At 42.4% G+C, this 24481-nt stretch overlaps 4 protein-coding genes across 4 annotated transcripts; 1 reads left to right on the top strand and 3 right to left on the bottom strand.

Annotated features, from left to right (window-relative positions):
- Positions 1–963: 963 nt before the first annotated feature.
- Positions 964–7089, bottom strand: LOC134180706 (uncharacterized). Its single transcript, XM_062647891.1, has 12 exons — positions 6952–7089; positions 6770–6893; positions 6416–6637; positions 6297–6346; positions 6098–6220; positions 5992–6045; positions 5896–5925; positions 5760–5831; positions 5569–5694; positions 1518–1623; positions 1235–1447; positions 964–1171 (listed from the first exon to the last, which is right to left on the bottom strand). Exons 2-12 carry the CDS (start codon positions 6882–6884, stop codon positions 1065–1067), a joined length of 1218 nt encoding a protein of 405 aa, XP_062503875.1. The 5' UTR covers positions 6885–6893; positions 6952–7089; the 3' UTR covers positions 964–1064.
- Positions 3601–5545, bottom strand: LOC134180705 (uncharacterized). The gene has a single exon (XM_062647890.1). The coding sequence runs from the start codon at positions 5044–5046 to the stop codon at positions 3694–3696; it is 1353 nt and encodes a 450-aa protein (XP_062503874.1). The 5' UTR covers positions 5047–5545; the 3' UTR covers positions 3601–3693.
- Positions 7090–7226: 137 nt separating the features above from the next.
- Positions 7227–11880, top strand: LOC134181554 (uncharacterized). Its single transcript, XM_062648825.1, has 10 exons — positions 7227–7398; positions 8315–8935; positions 8995–9223; positions 9291–9403; positions 9622–10106; positions 10180–10273; positions 10476–10673; positions 10758–10915; positions 10987–11099; positions 11268–11880. Exons 1-10 carry the CDS (start codon positions 7227–7229, stop codon positions 11803–11805), a joined length of 2721 nt encoding a protein of 906 aa, XP_062504809.1. The 3' UTR covers positions 11806–11880.
- Positions 11881–18382: 6502 nt separating this feature from the next.
- Positions 18383–21203, bottom strand: LOC134181587 (zinc finger MYM-type protein 1-like). Its single transcript, XM_062648857.1, has 2 exons — positions 20906–21203; positions 18383–20846 (listed from the first exon to the last, which is right to left on the bottom strand). Exons 1-2 carry the CDS (start codon positions 21004–21006, stop codon positions 18488–18490), a joined length of 2460 nt encoding a protein of 819 aa, XP_062504841.1. The 5' UTR covers positions 21007–21203; the 3' UTR covers positions 18383–18487.
- Between the last annotated feature and the right edge of the window lie 3278 nt (positions 21204–24481).

Genomic DNA, 24481 nt, shown 5'->3' with positions numbered 1-24481 from the left:
CTCTTCGCGTACAGCATTTTCTCTTCCTACTTTATCGACTGTCAGCAGGGGCGGATGCAGGAAAGAGTTTGGGGTGACCCAATTTTGACATCAATTTAAAGAAACCGGGACTCCGAACGCAGTCACTGGACTTGTACTGTAGGTCATCTAAGTATTATGTAGGTCAAATAGGGATCAACAGCTTCGTCTGCGCTGCCAAGAATTCTGGTCACCCGCCAAAAGATCAAGTGCGGCAAAGTGTTAGCCGTGCATCCTGCTTAAAATTCTAAGGAAACAGCATGTAATATTCCAACTGCAGTAGTCGAAAATCGCGCAACAAGAACGGCGAGCCGGACTCGTGTTTCTACTACCTGTAGAAATGTTCAGCTAATGATAGCAGTCTGCGGCGAAGAGACTTACCAATTTTTGATGCCTGAAAGCTCAAAAAGCTCTTGCTGCTTCCGCTGTTTGATCGAGAGATCGATACATCGGGACAGACTTGGACATGTGACTAGTGCGCACGCGTGTTCACTACTTGAGTAAGTGTAGCTACCAAAGTATCACTCTTACTATATTACAAGCAGAAAATCGTTACAGTATTACAAGCAGAACTCGTGACCCTCCTCGGCCATCTCGCACAGTATTATATTACCGCATATCTAGAGGACCATGCACAGTTTACACCACTACCCATGACGAAAATCTGCCTCGGATTCGCGTCGAATTCGCTGCGAGTCTGTCGAAGCGACTCATCGCGAATTCGCGGAGAGATTTGGTCGTGACTTCGCGGCGACTCGCAGCGATTCCGTGGCGAGGTAGCGTCGAATTTGCGGTGACTGACCGTGAATCCGTGGTGATCCACTGTGAGTTCGTGGCTGGATTCGACGCGGATTCGTGGTGACCCACTGTGAATCCGTGATGGGATTGCACCCCATGGTCCCTGGACTGCTCGCGTCTATATATGGTACACTGTACACGCCTACGTGGTATCATACACGTGCATTTATTTCCATATTTCAAAGCCAAAGAAGAACAAACCGTAAAAGTCGATGCAAAACAAAACCGCTATATAGTTGTTACTAGATTTATTTTGCAAGAGAAGTGCACTTGTCAGTGATGGACTTTGTTAGTCTTTGCATGGCTTCCTTGGGCGTTTCTGCGCTTGTCACGGGAAACTTTTCAAAGCAGTGACCTATATGTAGTAAGCGGACATTGGATCAGATTCCAGACAGACTATATGCTATTCCTTTATTACTTTTGATGGCGTCAATGATGGTGCTGTCCAGTGCCTTCTTGCTGCCATCTCTCGTACCATTGACTGTGGACTCTGCCAAGGTTTTCTGTTCAAATAGAAGGTCCAGTAAGTTCAATGCCAGCTGGTTCCTTCTCCCAGCTTTCACAGAGGCTCTAACTAGAGCCTTCCTGCTCACTTTTACTTCTAAACTTGGATCACCCAAGAAGACTGTAGCTGTAATAAGACACATGTGCTATAATAATCAACTTCAGGCCAATCAACCAACTTTTTGCATCACATTGACCTTCATCGGTGAACACATTAGAAGGAGACAGCAGCGCCTGAGAACTTGGAGAAAATTTCTCTTGGTATGTGCTTGGTACTTGTAGAGATGCAGGAGATTGAACTGACTGTGCAAACAGAAAGTCATCTATTAGACCTATCATAGTATGCATACAACGTATCAGGAAAGCATACTACTAAAGACGAAGAGAAACATCAAACAGATATAGCCATGAAACAGAAAGACAGACAGGCAGATAGTGTGCACAAATTCATATACTGGAATTTGTGTACAATATTAATTAATGCAGGAAGTTTGCCCAGTCTTCATATACTAATCCCAAATAAGATAGTATGTGAAATGGGTCACATAAAATTCCAGGACGGAGATTTGTGCTTATTCCATTTGAAACAGCTAGGCAATGATACGGGCAGATAAAACAGTATTTATTTAAGTGAGGACGCACTGGCAGACAGATATAGAGACAGACAGACCATGCAATAGTAACAGTCAGGGATAGGGACAGCTAGAGCTCAGAGACAGTGACTGACAACAGACTGCCATGCAAGCAAACAAGCAAAGGAAAAAGCACAACTTTTTGATGCTTAAATTTGCATGGGATGATGCAAGAAGATGACCAATTCCCCAAGCTATTTCCATATGAGGTATGAGAGATCGAATGGAAAAGCTTCCTGTATCTCCTGTATCTCATAAATACCCAAATAACTCGGGAATAGTGTATACATTCCATGTGGGACCGGCAGGCAGGCAGACAGGAAAGCAGGGAAACAAGCACAAGAATAAGCACAATGCTGATGCTGTAATTTGTATGGGATTGATGCAGAATGATGACCCATTCATCATACTAGTTCCAAAGTAGGTATAGGGAATCGAATAGGCCAGCTTCTGTACTAATCTCTTGCAAAATGTAGCACGGGAGTGTGCACTTATTGCAGGCAGGCAGACAGGGAAAGAGTCACAGCCGAGAGACAGTAGCAGACAAACAGTGACAGACAGACAGACAGACAGACAGACAGACAGACAGACGGACAGACAGACAGACGGACAGACAGACAGACAGACAGGCAAGCAAGCTCCACAGGCAATACACACAAATTTTGATTCTGGAATTTGTATGGGATTGATGGAGAGACTTAAGGTCCTTAGGATCAAATGCATCAATCTTATACAACTGCATGTGACTGCATTGAAATTTGTGCTTATTCCTTGAGACAGACAGACAGACAGACAGACAGAAAGACAAGCAAGCAAACTTTACAGGTAACACAAATTTTGATGTTGTAATTGTATGGGATTGATGCTGAGAATTAATTAAGGTCCATAGGATCAAATGCATTGATCTTATACAACTGCATGTAACTGCAAAGAAATATGTGCTTATATATTCCATGAGACAGACAGACAGACAGACAAATTAACAGAATAACAGACATACATGTAACATAGATTCCATGAGGCAGACAGACAGACAGACAGACAGACAAATTAACAGATTAACAGACATACATGTAACATAGATTCCATGAGACAGACAGACAGACAGACAGACAGACAGACAAATCAACAGGTTAACAGACATACATGCAACATAGATACATAGATACATTTTTTTTTTTTTTGTTACAAGGACCCTTAGGGCCCAGGTTACTACAATGCTATGATGCTATGATGCTACAATGCTACGATGCTACAATGCTACAACGCTACAATGCTATCATCAGTCACTGTCTATATGTCACTTCTTCTTCTTCTTGGACAGAACTTGACACTCCGGAGAGAGAGGCAATTGTATGTTAGTTCCTTGCCCAAGGGAATTTATGTATGTGGCCCACCCGCACTTGAACTCTGACCCAAAGGTCCCGGATGTAGTCAATCTCCAACTGCACACTCTAACCAATTGAGCCACATACATACATACATAGATACGGTAATACATACATGCATGCATACATACATACATACATACATACAATGATACACACATACAGACAGATACAGCCAGCCAGCTAGACATTAACAGACTAACAGGCTAACAGACAGACAGACTAATATATATATATATAGCCAGCCAGACAGGCAGACAGACAGACAGAATCAAGTTTATTGTCAACAATCTTCACTACTACAAACAGTTATTGTTAAAATGAAATGTTCTACTTGTAGTCCGAGACTATTGCTAATGAGTAAAACACTGAATGTCTCTATCTACTCCCAAAACACTGTCATCTCCTAATGAGCGCACAGAAAGCCTTGACAGCTTCCGCAAAATCACTCTGCTGTTGCATTTTTGAAGAGTAATAGACAGTCTTTTCCTCCAGAAGGTTTTAAACTCTACCGCAATTCTTCTTCCATCAAAGCCTCTCGCCTTCTTCCCCAGTTCATTCATCAGCTCGTCAGCCTTTAAGCCCCACCTGCCGAAGTGTTCAAAGACGAGTGGGACAACTATAGGCTTCGATCCATCCGCAAGCGATTCCTCTGAGTATTTTTTTGACTTTGCTGCCTCTCGTTTAGCTGCTGCATGGCCACCTTCTCTGGCTGCACCTTTAATAATGTCTTTGCTCCAAGGGTGAGCTATCGAAACATCACATTCTTTTGTGATCCCAGTGTCAGTGTCGTAAAGCGTGATGTCAGGCCGGTTTTCGTTGTCTACAAATCGCTGTCTCGGTTCTATTTGATGGGGAATGAGTAAATCGCTTAGGCAATCACTCCATGCAGACACTATGGAGTTATGCGTCCACACAGGTCCACCTCCATATTTACATGTCAAACGGTGGTAGCCCTCGCGATCCAGCTCAGTTCCACAGTCACACGTCTTAAGCAGCCGGCTGAAAGGCAAACCAGCACCCAACCTCATACAAGACGCTACACGAAATTCATTCGGCTTCAGTGCGTTCTTGTCTGAAGTTGGTATTACCTCTAGCCATGCTCCAGCTCCTTTTCCGTGTAAGGACCTGATCCTTGCAACATGTCTCTCTGAGTTCATGCTTTTGATAACTTCTTCTGATCGTTTATGAGAAGCGTCTACCGTCAGGCGATGTTGCAATTTTCTAGGGTATTCTGTCATCTGCTCTAAGGTGTGAAACTGCTCGTCATCATCTGCACCCGACTTGGGTGGTAGTTTTGCCACCAATGTACGAATAAGTTGTCCTGTATTGCTACCTTCAATAAACCGTTCTAAACGATCTTTCAGAGGTGGAAATCTCAATGGCAGTTCTTTCAAAGAGTGTGCCCATGACGCCAGAAATGCTAGGTGAGCCATCTTCTGAGTTGATGATAAGCCAAATCCGCCGAACCCGACCTTCAGAGTGGCCTGGCTCCATCCGGTGTCATCCAATTCGTTCAAACCAACCATGTCAGTGAAAGTAGCCCTTGTAAGGTGGTCATGACAAACAGCTGCATGCAGTAACCTGTCAGGTGGCACAGTCCTAGCCAAAAAATTCAGCCTGGGGACATGACAATGTCTGAGCAAAAGGAGGCCACACTGAGGGTCGTCAAGTTCAAGTAGCTTTGAACACAACGAGCTGCCCATGTTAGCCACAGCCAGGCACCTAGACTGAACATAATCATGATTGCCTACAGGTGACCCCAACACGTCGATTCCATCTTTGCTAACTGGGACACCAGCGCTGAAATTATCAGGAGCAGTGGGAAAATACAATTTGCATTTTTCATCTTTGATTTCTAGACCGATCTCAGAAAGGGATGCCTTCAAATCCAAAAGAACTGCTAAAGCATCTTTTGGTGGTCCCAGAACAAACAGACAGACATACTAACAGGCAGACACACAGACATACAGACTGACATACATACATACATACAGACAGACAGACAGACATACTAATAGGCAGACAGACAGACAGACATACTAATAGGCAGACAGACAGACGAACAGACAGAAACGGATAGACAGACTTACCAACAGACAGATTAACAGACAGACAGACTAATAGAGAGGCAGAAAGACAGACTAACAGACAGAGAGACAGAAGGGTAGTAATAGAAGATGCACATAAATGGAGAGGCATTAAGAAAATTAACTAAATTCAATAACCTGATTTGAGGATGCTGTTAAGAGACTCTCAACTCTTGCTAACCTCTCTGACATGGGAATTAGGATCTCCTGGAGCGTTGTTATGGCATCAAATATTGCCACTAGAGTAACGTTTGTAGAAGATTGCTATAAAATATTGCACCAAAAATTAAACATCTGACATTTTGTAATGACATTAGTAAGAAGTATACCTCGTCAGACTGGAGGAGAATATCAGATGTGCTGGGCTCCCGTTGCGTATCTCTAGTGACTTCCTGTGTATCCTTGTCAAGAAATGAGAGCACTTATAGTTTACTAAAAATTGGATACAGGCAATATCTAGTATACCTGTCTTGAATCATTCCATTGTGTTGCTGTCTGAAAAGGACATGAGTTATGTATTTCCATAATGCACATAGAAGGAAATCCCAGAAATGCACAAACCTGCTTGGAAGAAACAGAAGTTGTGGATGTTGTAGAGGAATGATATGTCTGTATCTGAAAATAGAATTATATCTCTGTTTATTCTAACAAATGCAAATACGAGTACTTTCATGTCCTCTGTTGGCTCAGATTGCAAGAGACTACTATTTCGGGCGCTCAAAGCTGCTACTTTTGCTGATTTCTGACTCTTCTTTTTGTGTTTTTTGGATTTTTCCATCTCTTGAAGTTCCTACAGCAAACATGATCGAACAGCTGTTCAGTGATGATGCACATACGGCCATGCATATACTTTAGATCTACTGTACCTCTTTGTCGAGACAGAGCTGTCGTTTTACACTCTCACGGGTAGAATTACCTATTCATGCACAAATCTAATATGCATATACATGTCTCGTACTAGAGAGTACATATTCTGGCCTGGCACCTTCCTCTGTGGTTTTGACTAATGTAGCCGGATAGTATGCCCTGTTGGGGCTCCAGTATGCCATAACCACGTCCCCTTTCTGAAGATCGTCAAACTTCAGATCTTCATCGGAGTCTTCGTCCATTTTCTGCAGTTTCCAAACCTTTGTGTCCGACACACATTTCCGTCGTCCATCCTCTTGAAACTCAACTGTGACAGACCGTTGATCCGTTGATTCCGAAACTGCATGAAAGCACGAGTCATGCAGTGGCGGGAAACACGCGCTTACTAAGTTAGTTAGACTCGTGGGCTGCAATGTCTACATATATCTGCACGTATACGTGTACATGTGGATTGTCTATACGTTAGGCTCACCGTCCCACGTTGGGCAGTCCTCCACGTCAAAATCCTGCAGCATGGACGGTTTTTTCCGCTGACGACTTTTCGGAAGTTTTCCAGCAGCATTAGTAGTCGATTTCAGATTGGACATTGTAAAGCTCTAGAAAGTCCACACTGAATCGCAGACATTAGCAATAGACCAACAGTCCTTTACTAACTAGAAAGGTGCTCCCGAACTAGAGCTAGCTGCCGCGTACGTGTCACAGAAAGTTGCCTTCTGCTGTCCCGCGTCTGATGGGGTGAACCATCTGTCGTTCGCTGATTGGCTACAAGTTTTGCCACTTCCCTTTTCACGTGCAGATAGCATGCACTATAGCTCTACGGCAGGTGGCACCCGACAGCAATTAATTGCTATTAATTAACAACCAATTGGTTGTTGGATGGCGCCCAATAACTCGATCTGTACACAGGTGCAAACTTCAGATCCTCACTAATGGACTCTAAAGGACGAGGACGAAAACGGGGACCCTACAGACAATATCTCAGAGATACGACTCAACTTCCACCTAAATTGAAACGAAAGCTTACTATGGTCATGGCTGGCGTTGATCCTAGCCAAGGCGTCAACCCAAGAGATATCGAGTCACACCGTACTTCACCACAAGGTATAGAAAATTTATACTATACTGAGTTGTGCATATTAAACAAGTAGAATCTTAAAAAGTAACTGCAAAATATTTAGGAAGTCGCAAGTCTGGGATTCCGAGGATAGTACCTATAGCAGAGTCGTGTATGCATTGCCTACGGTACCGGTATTAATTAATATGTAGAGCCCAAGTATACTGTGTGTGTGTGTATGTGTGTGTGTGTGTGTGTGTGTGTGTGTGTGTGTGTGTGTGTGTGTGTGTGCGCGCGCGCGCGTGCGTGTGCTTGTTTGTAGTAGCCAAATAGATGAGTTGATAATATGTATGTATCTGCTTTAATTAAGTTAAGTGTTGGTTTTACAGGTACTGCGCGTACTTATAGCTTATAATATATTAATTGAATGTATGGCAGACAGACCAGCACACAGACGGATTGATCCATTAGCCCAATAACTCTACAAGTACACGCTAGACATCAAAAGCAAGTACCAGTAATTCTCGGCCATTTAGCTATGCAGTAAATAGTGGACTTGGTTCAGATAGACTATGCAGACAGACAGATTCATTTATTGCATATGTTGTCAAAGCTACCAGCTACAAACAAAACAACTGTAAACGACATACTCAGTTCACTCTATGATTTTGTTGCCCAACTCAAGCAACTAAATTAATTAATGAATAAAACTATTAATGTCTCTGTCAAATGTCTTCAGTAACAGTTTTCCTGCACAATGGAATGATCTTCCTTAGAATGACTGTATTTCAAAAGAGATGCCTCTTTTCCACATGCTTTTGAATTAGGTGATATTTTATTCAGTGCCTCTTGACAACTAGGCCAGCCTGTCCAGAAATATCATCTGCTGCTTGCATGACCATGACATATTATCAAGTAATATGTCCTTTATGTCCATGACATGTTGGTGATTCCTTTTACCAGGCTTCCTATCAGGCAACTCTGAAGAATCTACTTCATCTTCATCTGATGCAATCCATAGGTCCACCTCAACAAGGTCACTTCCTGTAGTGCCAGATGATGCCTGTTTTGACTTCGATGAATATTCCTTGTCTACATCTGAAGAACTAGCCACTGAACACAATTTGTCTGATGAAAACGAGGCCTTACTGGGCCAAACATTGGAAAATACAGATACCACTGAAAAAGCTGGAGCAGAATATGCTGATGCAGGGAGTGGCTTATTAGAAGACTTTGTTTACCCTGGGTGTCCTTTGACAGCCAAGACCAGCTCTGTCTTTATCTTGCTGTTCGTTCTGCAGCACAAGCTGTCCAACAAAACTGCACAAGGTCTGCTTGACCTCCTCAATGCCCATTTTCCTCAAGGTCATAAGGCAGTAAAATCGTTATACAGTCTGAAGAAACTTTTCAAGAATTCTTTTCAGCCAATGCAACACAACACCCCTCTAGTATGCTCTGTCTGTGAAGACCTCCTTCCTGACACTGAGATAAGCTGCCCCAGACCTGAATGTCAAAGTGATGGATCACCACCAAATGAATTCTTGATGTTCAACATTGAGGACTCTTTGGCTCAGCTCTTTAAAGGTTTGGCCCTTGTCCGTTTCAATCAAATTTTCACTGCTATGTGATGTATTCCACTACAGATCATCACTTTTGTGCAGAACTGTCACGAAATTTTCAACAAAGAGATGCAGCATGTGTCTCTGATATTGTCAATAGCCAAGGCCACAGAAGAGTCTCACAGGTGAATGCCTCAAAGTGGAATCTGACACTAACTTTGAACACTGATGGCATGACCATTTTCAAAGTATCTCGAAGTGGATCTTTGTGGCCGGTATATCTGACCATCAATGAGCTCTCTCCAAAGTCTCGGTAAGATGTAAAGTGTGTTGTGACTTGATGATAACTACAGCTTTGATGTGGTTCGGCTAAATTTTAGCTTTTCACTGAAATATGTCATCATTTACGCTTTATGGTTCAAGCCCTCAAAGCCACCTGTGCAAGCATTTTTTCAACCTCTCATGGATCAACTGATGAGATTGTCAACAGAAGGTATGAAAACTGAGCTAAATATTCGACAGTTACACATCACGACCATAGTCATCATCATACACACACACTCATACATACATACACACATACATACATACATACATACATACATACATACATACATACATGAATGCATATATGCTGCATACAAAATCCTCACACAAATACATACATAAGATATAACAATCATATATACATTGCTATTGTTTGATTAACAGGAGTGAAGTTTCAAACAGCTGAAGGACAGCAGTTATGCCATGCTCGCCTCACGCTAGTTACCTGTGACCTACCTGCCAGGGCTATGGTTTCTTGTATGAAACAGCATAATGGTATATGTGCTTGCATATACTGTTACCACACTGGCATCACTGTGGGAGATGACCACTTGCACCGCTATTGGCCTTACAACTCCACTGCAGCTTGTCGGACACATGAAAGCATCATTCGTGATGTGCTTGAAGCAGTACAATCAAAGACAGCTGCAAGTGCCATTTCATTATGTTTGAGTGTATCTACAATAAGTCTTGTGTCACAGGTAAATGGAATGCACCCAGTAGCATCCCCTCTTCTAGCTGCTAAAGGATTTAATCTTGTGGATGGAGTAGCTATTGACTACATGCATGTTGTGTGCCTCGGAGTCACGAGAAATCTGCTAGAAAAGTGGCTAAGCGACCGTTCTTCAGCATACTTTATTGGTCACAAGGTATCATTTACACAGGCATGCAAAATATTAACTAAGTGTACTCACATGCAGCTGTCTTCTAATTATCACCTAGATACAGTTCTTGGACAAGAGGCTCCTTTCCATTGCCCCAGCTAATATTATCATTAGGACCCCTCGCACTCTGAAAGAGTTCAATACATGGAAAGGTAAGAATAAATAGAGAACACGTAAACACACACACACACACACACACACACACACACACACACACACACACACACACACACACACACACACACACACACACACACACACACACACACACACACACACACACACACACACACACACACACACACACACACATATAATTGGTAGTTAATTAATCTCACAATCATTCCATTACAGCTAATGAACTCAGGTCATGGCTCTTTTATTGGTCTGTTCCTGTTCTGCGAGGCATATTGCCAACAGAGTACTACGTGCATTACTGTTTACTTGTTGCTGCTTGCCGTACACTGTGTGGAACTACAGTGTCACGTGATGACATTAACCAAGCAAGAAAGTTTTTGCAGAAATTCTATGACCGCCATGAACTGCTGTATGGTAAGTTTGGAATCACCTATGTCAGGCACATTAATTGTTCAGGGGGCAAATGCATGTTGTAAGTTATGGTATTTTGGACTGTAGGAATCACAGCATGTACAATGAAGGTCCACCTTCTCCAGCATTTGGCAGATTGTGTGGAAAAGTGGGGCTCTTTATGGGCATACTCCACTTTCTGGTTCGAGTCGCTCAATGGAATCCTGAGAAGATATGTACATGGTACTCGTTTTGTTTCCAATCAAGTGAGTTACAGTTTGATTCGACTGACCATACCACAGTATAAAAATAGTGGGTCTTCGATAACTGTTTGTAGATCGCATCAGCAGTCACAGCAATCAAAGCAATTCCAGCAATGTTACCGTCAATACAACAACACATGAATCAGCCAGAAGTTCTTGCTCTAGCTGACAAGTTTGGACTGTTAGAGTAAGATCTATATCTATATCTATATATACATACATACATATATATATATATAATATATATATATAATATATATATATATATATATATATATATATATATATATTATGTATGTATGTATGTATCAGAGATAGACAAAGCATATACTATTTGTGGCAAACTGTGTTACAGAGCACGTGTTTTAGAAAGTGATTCACCAATAGGGAAGCAGCTGATTTCTACCATAGAAGACCATTTTGTTGACACCTTAAACGCTCTCCTCAGATCTAGTGGAGATGCAGAAATACACAACAATACAGTCACCACTCTTCAGAGCTTCATGCTGCACTGCCATCGAATTCAATCGCGGACAAGTTGTTCTCCATCTCGAAATTCTTACACCGTGGAATTCAAGGAGCTTGAAGAAACTGCATTTGGTTTTATTGAAGTAATCATCAAACATGAAAGAAGGTTCTTTGCTATCATACAACGAATTGACATTGAAGACTGGTCTATAAACACAGTGCAAGAGGACTACCTTTCTGACATTGTTTTAGAGTATGGAGATTTGCAATCTCTTCTTGGTCAGAACATCATGCCAGCACATCAGTCCGACTGCTACTTAGCAGTAGAAATCAGTACAATTACTGATAAGTTGATGTGTATTAAGATGGACGGATCTACTTGCTTCTTTTTGGCAAGACTGCCTAATGTTATTGAATGTGACTAAGAATTTAATTAAAGTTGAAATTTCAATGTAGGTTTTATACTGCTCTAGTTTATTGAATTCAACTGGCAGACTGAACACATTGTGCAAATTAGTTACTTAATTGATAATTAATTGGTTTGTTGGAATAAAATAATTCAGAATGATATTAATAATTTTATACCATATTGATATGAGCTATTTCCTTATTTATTATTAATTGATAGTAATAAATATATTACACAACATACCTTCAAACAGAGAGAGATTGAACGTCTGCCTGGTTCTCTTGCTATAGCGCTGCTCTCCGGCAGTCGTCCGTGCATGTCCTCCATTACACTTGTCTGCGTGGATCGACGTTCAGAAACGATACCGCCTCGAATTCTGAGGTGCCTTTCGCCTGCATCGATTTATGTAGTTACGCGTTCATATGCACCGCCACTGAATAAGACTTCGATCGTTTGTCGCCATACAACTTTCTAGACTCGATCATTCCCAGTTCTACAGTACACAGTACTTCTATAGGTCTGGCTCACGCGCGCTATAACAATAAATGCAGATGTTGACATAGCGCGCGCCACCCAAACCTACAACATTCACACGTAGCGTTGACGAACGTTCACTCAGTACATGCGACGCACACCAGTTCGACGCTCGTAGTTGATTTTCATGGCCTGGCGGGGCGATCGATGTCCGATATCTATTTGTAAAGCTATATATACGTACATGCATTTCGAACTTACATGCATGCATGCAGCTTGCAGAGGAGATCGATAGTCCCTCTAGCTGAAGAGTACGAAACTGTGAGACTTAGCGACTCTCTTTTTGAACGATCACACCATCTAAACCCGTGACGGATCATGCGTCTACCTATATATACAGGCAAATATAATATTTAGAAATGCGGTACGTCTACAGCGGTCGCGACTCACTGTGACTCACGCGGTGACTCACTGTGACTCACTGTGACTCACGGTGACATACCGCGATTCGACGTGACTCGCCGTAATCCTCCATGAGTCACTGCGGGTCACGGCGAGTCACCTCGGAATTTTGTCATGGGTAGCTAGCATCAAAACGATGTTTCATGGTGCATGGTGCAAAGGAAACAACGTGTAAACAACAACAATACTCTATCACTGGCATCAAAACGATGCTTCATGGTGACAACTCAAAAACCTCTCTCTATCTAACTTCGGTACACTTGTACAGTACATGCTGTGTAAATACGTCAAGAACAATAAAACGTAACAACCAACACAACCACTACTAATAATCTTCTGCCTCTGGAATCATTGCTTACCAAATCCCCCGTGCCAAAGCAGACCTTGCACCATTTTCTGTTTAAATAGTTCATAATTGTCGTGGTATCGAGTTGGTAACGTCATCTCTAGCGCACATGTAGACGCCGTAGGATATACGATGTCCCTGTTGAAACTCAAAGTGCAATCGATGGGAAATCCCATCAAAGGAACTGCATCTGCTCCAGTAAAAAAGACGAGCACATCTTTCAAACTTGCCTCACACGTTGCACCTTCACAAAGAAGTAAAATTACTCAGTCTATCATGATAAAGTTATTCCGTTGCGAGCAGTCTGTAATCTACATATATAGTGATAATTCTGTATACGCTGTACCTTCACAGTCATCCAGAAGCTGAAGGAATAACATGTAAACAGCTTGTTCCCGCTCATGTTCTGTACTCCCTCTATCTGAGAACACTTTTGTCTTAAATAAGACTCGGATAGATTCTGTCGTGTAATTACAGTGCATTTCAACCAGGTTTATCTGTTCTACTTAATCAATTCGACTGCCACTTACCAGCTGTTAGAAGCTCCGTACCATCTGCAACAAAGCAAGGCCGAAATATTGCTGGATGTCTTCGTATTGCAGCAAGCACACCTAGGCATTGCATGCCTTGTACCAAGTTATCCAGTTCCGCTTTCACGCTTGTTACACAATAGTGTAGCGAGATAGCTGACAATACTTTGTCTCTAGAGGTATTGGCATCGAAGTCGGAAGTGACGACAGGAGAGCATCCTGATTCTAGGACAGTTGACAACACGGCATCCTCCTGTAGCACATTAGCCAACATCTCTGGATTGCAAGTTGCTATCTGCAGCATAACAGATATGTCATCTTAGCAATTCATATATATATATATATATATATATATATATATATATATATATATATATATATATTCGTAACACCTGTTGGGCAATCTTCAGTATTTCCACCTGTGGAATTTGTGAATGATGAGGGTGGAGTCTTTGAAGCGGTACCCCAGAGATATAGTCATAAACTACAGGTGCCAGGAAAGGAAATCCTGACCCTCCATGAACTAGGGCTGTAGCCATCAATTGACCCAGTTTTAAAAAGTCTCTTCTCTAAGCAGTAGATATAAATATGAAGTTATGGCAATGCACCCAAAAGGTTTCATTTTCTACTGGTTACTTGCAAAGACGTTACATCGTGTAACGGAATTCTTGCATTCGGTGGTCCTTGCATTAGACCGCAGTCTTCTGCTAGAGACCTGGCCAACAACCGCCAGGCTTCTCGAACGAGGCCACCAGTGTCTACACCTTCTTCTCCGACAAATTCAATCTACACAAAATTTCAGATCAACTAACAAACCACTTGGTCCACGCGTATTAATTTTTACTTTAATATTCTTGAGAGGATCGAAAGATGTTCTCTTGCTAGCAGCGAGAAGGTCACGGAAAACATGCGACCTTCGAGGATCAATGGTACACGAGCTTGTTGGTGAAATTTGTTTGTCAAGTTCTTTAAGGCAGGCAGAAAGTGACAAACTTTGCTCTAAAACGGTATATTGTCAATAGACACAACAAATCTTTAAACAAGTACCGTGCATTTTGTCTCAAAACAGCTCTAGACATAATAGACGTGTACACCAACAAGGAAGCACGCACGCATACCTACAGACACAAGTATTACGTATGTATGTATGATGTATGTATGTATATGTATGTATGTATGTATGTATGTATATATATATATATATATATATATATATATATATATATACATATATATAACGCGAATTTGCTGTGAATTGCTGAGGATTCACCGTGGATTTGCTGTGATTCGTCGCGGATTCACTGTGACTCGCTGGGAAATCGCCACCAAAACTCGCCGCGAAACTCTGTATATTGATGAAGATGCATGGATGAATGAACATATAAAAGATAGACAAAAACAACTATCTGCATGCATGTATGCAGTGAAATCTCAAGCGTAAAGACACGTTTTCAAAACTAGCTCAATTACGGATCACCAAGCACCCAAATTGGTCGAGTCTCAAAATTGGGTCTATCTGACGTGCTTTTGGGAGCACCCATTCCGTACTTCCTGTAAAACGAGACAACTACCAGATTGTCTTTTACCTTGATTGGACTCATCTTGCGCGCTGGCGTTCGTCGAACTTTCATCCTATTGGCATCAACAGGATGAAACAATCAATTCAAGAACATTTTTCTTGTAAATTTCAAATGTACTGTTTTTTCCAGAAGCAAATTAACAACAGCTCGACCATCAAATGCATCAACAATTGGAAGCTCGATCATGTTTAAATCTATAAACGCGTCGGCGGTTGCTTCCCGCAGTCTTTCAGCTGAAAGCGGGTACTGCCAAGATGGCCGGTCATCCAAATCACAACATCCTAATTTTAGATAAAAAGCCAAATAAAAAGCATATACGTCCATTTACTATTTATTTTAGTGTGGGTGTGTGTGTGTGTGGGTGTGTGTGGGTGTGTGTGGGTGTGGGTGTGTGTGTGTGTGTGTGTGGTGTAACATATGAAAGAGCAGGAAGCCTATTTGTATCTCAAATTGTTGTTGTTGTTGTTGCTGCTGTATAGTTGTTGATTATGCAAATCTAACGATGATATTACATTTGCATTTTAAGATGCGGAGCTACCAAATACCGTACAACAGTATACGTGCATGTATGTGCAAGTTATAGAAATGAAGTAGTAGCTAGAGTTCATAATGAAAGCTGGTGCATGTATGTATGTAAGTGTATCAAACCCATTGTGTATAGTATAGGTCGTTCTAAACTACATGCATGCATGGTTAATTAGTTCCTGAAGTCGCTGCTGTATTACTATCTTATTACTATAATTACCTGAATAGTGTCTATGCCATGAAACCTGCGAGTTATAATGCTAGAATCAAGCATTCTGACACGAAACTGAACAGTATCGTAGTCGTCAGAACTCGGTTCGGATGGCAACATAGATAACAAAGTGCGTTTCATAAGAAAACACTGCTGTGCAAAAAGATACAACAGATAAGTACACTATCCTGTAATGTGCAACTCCGTTACCTTTTCAGACTCATCCTGGTTTTCTGGTAGCTGTATGTCATATTGCCAACACAATTAAGAAAAACAACATAAAAAAATTAAGCAAGGAATAAAATACCTCCTCTTGTGCATGAGGCGCAGCTTGATTGTCATTCTCCTATAAGAACCAGCGTAATCTTGACTCTAAGTATCTATCGCCTGCATGATACACATTCTGTAGCACCTTTAGTTGATCTATGCGGAGGGATTCGGCGTACTCCAAGTCTTGAGCTGCTCTGATATTTCTAAACTGTCATGTATACAAGAGAAAGATATAAACAAAGGAATTGCGGACAAATGTAAAAGACTCTTAAGTTTCGCACTCTAGCCAACTGTACGTGTTTAGGCTATACGCTTAATATGATACGTACGTTTGAGCGCATCACTGCGTGCGCGTTGTCTACTGTATACGTATGTCATCATCATGCACCCTCTCAATAGGTAAGTGATGTCTTTACTCTCAACTAGGCGCTTACCAACCCATCATGTAAGTCTCACAAAGGTACAGTACATGTTCCGTGTAATCCATATGACACTACAATTGTTTAGTTAATAAATGACATATCGATTACTGATTGCGTGCGCCACGAGGATTTGGCCAGCTCTGACCACACAGAACGTCCAGTAGGTATCAATGACTACCACGAAAGCACCTTATAGCCAAAGGTTCCCAGGCCAGATCACAGTAGGTCCCCTTCGACGGAAAGCAGTCTACTCTCACAGACATAGCCAAATAGACAGTGACAAAGAACCAACAGACTCGTTTGATTATATTGTTGTCGCACCCAGGATTGAACCTAGGTCATCATGGTCAGTAAACCAGAACTCTAACCACTACTCTATAGTGGCTTTATTATGTGTCGTTATGCTCCTCCAAGTCGGGCAAGTGGGGTCTTTACTCCCATCTGGGCGCCCACCAACCCGGCAGTTGAGCCCAGAAGGGTACATGTCAGTGGCAGATCCAGGATTTAGCAAAGGAAGGAGCGCAGAAATGACAGAATATCTATGACGTCACAAGTTAATATTAATGATGTCCCTGACGCAATGCGCTACTAGTAGGTCTTGAGAGAAGGTATGATCCAGATGTGAGTGTGAATAAAACACTGCAGAACAACTGCAACTGATCTGCATGATGGAAGAGTTTTGCGTCTTGTCAGCGAAGTGCTGTAGTCAGGAAACACAAGTGAATGCCTAGCTATAGATAGTACCTAGATACATTAGCTGACTGTATACTCAGTAAACCACTGAAAGACTGTTGCCGGAACTTTCTTTCGGTCATGAAAAACAGAATATTTACTGTAGGTCAACGTTATAACTATGACAAGTTGGCAACAGAACAGACTCGGTACACTTCCGGAAATTGCATACATCTATAGCGTGCGTTACGAACTACACAAGTACAGTACAGCACACAGGCTCTAATGAAGGAAAAAAGACTTTGCCAAATAGGGCGCGCGCCCCCCAATCTGGATCCGCCACTGCATGTTTCCGTGTAGTCCACACGGCGAGCAATAACTAGCCACTTCGATATAATAGATTGCAGGTCTTACGGTGACCGCGAAGCACGCCTAGTGGATATTAATGACCACCAAGAAATTGCTGAACGTCATCGTCAACAGACCGTTCACCAGACCCCAAAAACTCCTCAACGACTGAAACAAGTCATAATCTTATGGACAAGCTAGAGAAACATGAGAAAGGAAGACAGACAAGTTTCATAATTTACTGTAGTCACTGGGGTTTGAACCCCGAAACCCAGGAGCATTATTATCATTATTTTTATTATATAAACTGAGTCAATATCTAACTTCTTGAAGAGACTGTTGTCGTTCTTGTTCAGAAGGCATCTGCTCTGCCATTTCATCAGTGGTTAGATCCACAACTAACTAAAAAATACAAAAAACCATAAATTAAACATTGCATTGCAGTCTCTATGCACAAACTATTAATAAACTGATGCAGAACTGCATTTGTATGTTACTTGGGAATTTTCCTGTAGCTGCTCTACTGTAGAAGATAGTGAAGAAGACGACATCCCTATAAACGAAGCTTCTGGAAGGTCAATATCCGAAGTATCTGAATCAACCCGTTCAAGTTTGTCTTCTGGAACATCATCTGCAAATCACGCCGATGTTTACTATATATGTCTCACATAGTCATGCAGTACTCACTAAGTTACAAAGCCATAGTTTTAGAGAAGCCGAAACGTTAACCGACCCAAGGGCGTCACATGGGTCCCAAAAGTGGGGGGGCGCAAATTTGAAGCTGAGATATGTGACGTAATTCATGGCGTCATATATATTAAATTCTTTTTAATATCAACATTACAAAAAGTTTACTAACTATTGTAGAGGAAGACGTCTGTCACAAAGAGCACCAAATTGTGAAACAAGATCATCAATATTACTCTCCAGTTCCTTAGCAATGTCGCATTCGAAGCACATCAGAGCAAGGGACCGGAGGCGCTCGTCAGCCATCCTAGTTCGCAGCCATGATTTTAGTCGCCTTAGAGCAGAAAACGACCGCTCTGCAGTTGAAGATGTAGCAGGAATGCAGAGAAACAACTTGAACAGTTTGAAGACTTGGGGAAACAATTCTGTGCAACGGAGAGAAACAAACTGACGAGCAAGAGCACCTATGTTGCCGGTCTCCACAACGTCTTTAGAAAAGTGCAGTTTAGAATAATTGTAAAATACTCTTATTTCAGACGTGAACTGAGTGTTGTCAAAGTCACCTGTGTAAAAGTGTAATATCTCACTCACAAGCGACTGATCTGGCGCCGATAACGAGACTGACTCGGACAACAACTTCTCAATTCCACAGAACACACGGTAATCTTTGCTACAAAAGCGTCGAGTTAGGTCTGATACCATGATATCCAATAATTCATAATATGCTTGTCGATAACGTTCTTTTGGTGACAGTGGCTGATATTGGGTCGTGCTTCGTTCGTCAATTCGGTGAGAAGGTCGACGAGCTCGAAGGAGAGCTGGTGGAGTCAGGTTTTTTGCTTTACTCTCTTTCTCCGATGACTGCCAGAAATTCTCAAAACTTTCATTTGTTCTGAAACTTTGTAGAGTAGCAATGACGCTATCAGCTGATCTTTTTGCTGCCTGAAGATCTACGTTCTCTCCCTGCAGGTACTGGGATAGATGAGAGATTAATCCTAGTAGAGTGTCTAGAACGGACACATAGAAGAGAAAATTGAATGAAGATACAACAGTCAGTAAACAGTGAGCTTCACTTCCGATCGCAGCATCGTCAGAGAGTTCGTCCAGAGCAATCAGAATTGATGCAAACTGTTGCCTAACAGTATGGACTGCTGCGTGCCTGGAACCCCACCTAGTATGACATGGTCGTTGGAGTACTGCTTGCGGGCCCTTTCCTTCGTTCTGTCTTCGTTGCACATCTTGAAACTTTTCATGTCTCTTGGCTGATCCTTCAAGTAAATTATAGAGACTGGAAACAGCACCTAGAACGTTTCGCACATCTGTAACGTTCTCGCAGCTGTTTTGAAGACTGAGGTTCAATCTGTGGGCATGGCAATGCACATATCCAGCTTTCTTCTCGACCTCCTGAAGCCTGGTAGCTAAACCTGAGTGCTTCCCGCACATGCTTGACGCTCCATCATAACACTGTGCCCGTACCATAGACATTGATAGGCCCGTCTCAAGCAAAACTTGCGTCAGTTGCTGAAACAGACTTTCTCCGTCAGTACCTTTTAAAGGCCAAAATCCAAGAAACCTCTCCTCTACATTCAGGCTGTCTGTTACAAACCTTACATTGACAGACATTTGTTCTACCCTTGATATGTCTTGTGACTCGTCACATATTAGTCCAAAGAAGCCGCAGTGTTTGACAGCTGTCGTAATTCTCTTCTGAATGTTAGATGCAATGAGTTTCAACATGTCGTTTTGGCTTTTGGGGCTTACGTAGTGAAAGTTTCCTTCCAAATGGCGTTTTAAGTCAGGGCAGTACCGTGACAGATATTCAAGAAATTCCAGCAGATTTCCTCTGTTGTGAGAATCTTTAGATTCATCGTGGCCTCTCAATGGGATGTTTTGTCTTCCCATTAAAAAAATTACTTCAAAAATTTTACGTAAATTGCGTCTGTTCAGCTCTACTTGTGTCTGGTAGGCTGTACTCAACTGTTGCATAACACTTCCTCTGGTTGCATCCTGCTGTTGGCTATTCTTCCACACTCCAACATTTGAAATATGACTCAAAGATTCCTCGTGACGCCTCATGTCAGCTACTGCTGACTTCCACTTCCTGAAACCTCTACTCACGAACGCTTGGTCTGGACAACCTTGTTTATCCAGGTTATGCTTTACTGTCAGCCGACAAGGAAAGCAGAACGCGGAATCCGCTGCAGGGCTGTACTCAAGCCAGCAAAATTGTGTGTACCAGTGTGGTTGAAAGGACCTATTACAAGTGCCAGATTTCGTCTGAGGAAATTTCCCATGCGGCAGTTCTTTTGCACAAGGTTGATACGGGCCATTGGTCACAGAACAAGCAGTTGGACCTCGGCAAGGATCAAACGCATGACACACAGAATCTTTCGGGCCAGATTCACTAGCAGTAGTACTAGTAGAGACAGTCACAGTCACGATAGAACTAGCTGTATCGTCGAACCTTGACGTACAAAAAGATGACAAAGACTTGGAGTGAGACGACTCTGGCTGCAGGGAAGTTCTTGATCTAAAAAATTGGCGTGTTACTTTTCCATTTCAACAATCCGCGATACGTTGTTAGTGGACCTTAGAAAGGTGGTAAGGAGTTTCTGTCCTTTCCGCTTTGTGTTCTTGTCGCTGCTGAGGCTGACAGAGCTGCTGCTGTGACAGCTGTCTCCCGCTGACATTTTCCGTATCCGGGTGCTTTAGCCTCGATTTCCAGGCAGTCCTTCATAGCAGTACTACATCTATGCTGAATCAGCTAATTTAGCTAAAGACAAGCTACACTTCTGTTTAATTAACGTTGAAAATAGAATTGACTCAAAATATAGCAAGCCACGCCCTAAAAAAGTGGGGGGGCTAGCGCCCTCTCTAGCCCCTAAGACGTGACGCCCTTGACCGACCTACTGCATTTGCATACGTATAGAAGTGTTGACAGTTCTCTTTCTTTTCTTAGATGTCGTACGATCAACAACAGCTATATACAACCCAAAACCTGTTTTGCAAATGCCACCGTAATAAATACTATAGTAGCTACTTTTTGCATCAGCCTTTTGCTGAAAGTCCTCAATAGTGTGATTAATGCTGTCCTGTATAACAAAACTGCCAATTAGGCCCAAAGCATGCATAAACGATGCAGTGCGGTTAGTTGCATGCTTACTTTTCTACATAATCCAACACGTAATTGTCCTATCGGCCGTTTTTGAGCTTTGTATGATCCAAGTGTCCAATGGCTGTCATGATGCGAAATAACAATGCCAGCAGGTGTCGTAAGAACATAATTCTCGTGTACTTCTTCTTCTTCTTCTTCATCATCTGCTGCTGCTTCTACATCTAGCGCTTTCATGCACTTTGCGACTACTTCACCGTAGCTTGCCAGACTTCTGCAAACTACTTCTACGTAGTGAGATTTCTCAACCCTTTTTCCGTTTCTTTTTTGAAGAAGACAGCAGGACAACAACTAAATATTCAAAAATATATAGTAAAAATTTAGAGCAGTAAAAGTAACGATAATGAGTTTCAGATCCACCTGCACATAAGAATAATGTTCATATGTAAATGTATATAGGTTTACAAACTATGCATACAACTTTTGCACAACATACAACAACATGCATACAGCATCACTTTTTCTTCCACCTTTTCCGACAGAGTTGTCTGGAATAGATGGCAGAAGGAAGAAGTTGGAATAACAAATCGGAACGGAAGAAGTTGCTCGTGCTGTTTCCTGTCTCTGGTAAAATGGTAATTAATTAATTAAATTATTTTTAGTTCAAACTGGCTGCTGATGTTGCTGCTGCTTTCTGATCATATGGACTAAACGACAATGAAAATACCACAGCACTGAGCCAGTGGCGTAACAAGAGGTCTAAACTTTTGGGGTTCAAATTGATATTAATAGGATATTTGTGTTACCACTGACACCTTTGCGGTTTCCAGTATGCCAATAAGGTATTAGACTGTCTTTCGGAAATACGCGCTTCCAAGACCTGGAGGGTCTAGATCAGAGTCTAGTCTAGCCAGAGTGCTGCTTCTAGCATCCTCATCCCCATCCGCATCCGCATCTCTTCCTATATTTGCACACACTCTAGCCGACGCTACCGCCGCAGAGCGTGAGACGCAGGCCCGGTGAGCCGGCTGAAGCTGCATTTACAATATGAGAACGCTTGAGCGTCCCGTCGCGTCATAAAAATTCAAATTGTTAATGGCCTACGCGACGCGACGCGCGAAGGACGCGACGCGTACGTAGAGATATAGAACCGAGTTCTATTGGAGCGTCGAACCGGAAGCTGTACACGACGCGTCTGAAGTATCACCTTGATTTCGACCAATCACAGCCAACTAAAAATGCACGTGTGGCTTCTGTGGGCAATGATTATTGATTTGGGCGCTGTACTCGACGTTGAGCGGTCTATAGATTGTGTAGGGAGCTGTCCTTGCTTGTGGATGATCAACTGCAAGACGTACAAAGACCTGCGTGCATGGGAGAACGCCTAGAAATTGATTTTGAGCAAGCTGGGGGTTCCGGCAGAGTTCTGCTAGTAGATAATCGAAGCGCGAGTGGTCAGTTCAATAATTCAGGCAGCGACGTCTACGGCGCGCTGAAATCGTATTGTGAATGGTACGACGCGTGTGACGCGATACGTGCCACTCCCACGCAAGACAACGCGACTGGACACACGCGACGCGACGCTCAAGCGTTTGCATATTGTAAATTCAGCTTTAATCTTCTTTACCACCAATAACTTGCATGTACAATCAACTCTTCTCTATATGGGTACGTACTAGACTCAAGTGGTGTCTATTTGAGGCCGAACGGAAGCTCAACGTTGTCCACAGTGTACTGCAAAGTCTGCAGGCTCTAGAGCATGCGTATGAGTAAGCAACTGCATGCGTGTTGTTTGCGTTGTGCTACCGAAGTCTGTTTGCGTTGTGCTACCGACGTCTGTTTGCGTTGTGGGAGTTTTGGCAGAGATCGCACGCCATATTGAAACGTAAAACAAAGAACGTTGCCACGTGACTTCCTCTGGTAATGCTTACAGGAGCGCAACGACTCAGTACAGGTTTTTATCTGTTTGTGCATGTGCTATACAGCATATTGAGCGAATTAGATTGATCATAGTATTTTGTGCCATGTACTAATTATAATTATAGTGATTTTTTGCCTTTGCATTAGTTATTAGATGCATTAAAATTTTAAATTGTCGCTATAGAAACGAGTTACTAACGAAAAGATTCAGAATTTATTACTTATTACGGCAATGTATGTTGCTAGGCGGTTAGCGTATACGGGGATTTTTTGAATTTTTAGGGAGCCGTATGTAGCCATGAGGCCAATCTCACATAACGCTACCGGGCAATGGGCTAGTCAACATGCTATAGAAACGTTTCCTGGTCTTTGATATAGCAAAGGCGTAATCACGTATAACACAACACTATTTACACAGTTGTACACTATATGCAACCATGGAATTTTCCACGCGTCCTAGTAACGCAAACGCACAATTTACGTAGTACGGTATCCGTAGGTGGCGCCTTGCGTTGGTGCGTAACACATCGCAACGGAGTTTTCTGACCGTCTACCGAAACGTCCTAGCTAAACAATACGTACTTGTTGTAATCCTGTCATGCAAGTAAACATGCAAACTTCGTAGCTAGACTACGTATGTATGCCAAGTAGTCGTCGTTTGGCAATCGTGATCAATTCAGTTTAGCTGAGTATGCACTCACAATTGAGGCGTATTCTGACAGGTCATTGTTCAAAACGATAGCTAAAGCAACTGAACTTGATGCATTCCTCTAGACAGGTGGTTTGTTGAGCTCCTACTGGTTACCAGTCAGCATCTGAAGGTGTTTCTTGGTTGTCAAGTACACACAATCCCTAGCTACAATACAAAAGGATAGGGCGACTGAACTTCATGACGCTTTTCCGTCGCAGTTTGCTCACTTGCACGAATCGTTCCTAGACTAAACTGTAGTCGGACACGAAAACGATTTTTTGAAGTAGGTCTTATCATGAAACGTAGTCGTGGGGAGGAGAAATTTGAGATTCGTGTGCGCACACACACACACACACACACACACACACACACACACACACACACACACACACACACACACGCACACACACACCAAGAGTTCGATCGATAGCCCATATAGGAC

The sequence above is a fragment of the Corticium candelabrum genome, chromosome 6 (genome assembly GCF_963422355.1).
Source record: "Corticium candelabrum chromosome 6, ooCorCand1.1, whole genome shotgun sequence".
NCBI lineage: Eukaryota > Metazoa > Porifera > Homoscleromorpha > Homosclerophorida > Plakinidae > Corticium > Corticium candelabrum.
This window is presented reverse-complemented; position numbering and strand designations above follow the sequence as displayed.

Bases quoted from the DNA above. Each gene is read 5' to 3' on its own strand.
- LOC134180706 (XM_062647891.1), bottom strand. From the start codon at position 6,884: ATGTCCAATCTGAAATCGACTACTAATGCTGCTGGAAAACTTCCGAAA. The intron at 6,221-6,296 runs GTACAGTAGATC...TGTTTGCTGTAG, and splicing joins AGCTCTGTCTCGACAAAGAG to GAACTTCAAGAGATGGAAAA. The intron at 1,448-1,517 runs GTCAATGTGATG...GTCTTATTACAG, and splicing joins TAATGTGTTCACCGATGAAG to CTACAGTCTTCTTGGGTGAT.
- LOC134181587 (XM_062648857.1), bottom strand. From the start codon at position 21,006: ATGTCAGCGGGAGACAGCTGTCACAGCAGCAGCTCTGTCAGCCTCAGC. The intron at 20,847-20,905 runs GTCCACTAACAA...CCAATTTTTTAG, and splicing joins CTCCTTACCACCTTTCTAAG to ATCAAGAACTTCCCTGCAGC.
- LOC134180705 (XM_062647890.1), bottom strand. From the start codon at position 5,046: ATGGGCAGCTCGTTGTGTTCAAAGCTACTTGAACTTGACGACCCTCAG.
- LOC134181554 (XM_062648825.1), top strand. From the start codon at position 7,227: ATGGACTCTAAAGGACGAGGACGAAAACGGGGACCCTACAGACAATAT. The intron at 9,224-9,290 runs GTAAGATGTAAA...GCTAAATTTTAG, and splicing joins GAGCTCTCTCCAAAGTCTCG to CTTTTCACTGAAATATGTCA. The intron at 10,107-10,179 runs GTATCATTTACA...ATTATCACCTAG, and splicing joins CATACTTTATTGGTCACAAG to ATACAGTTCTTGGACAAGAG.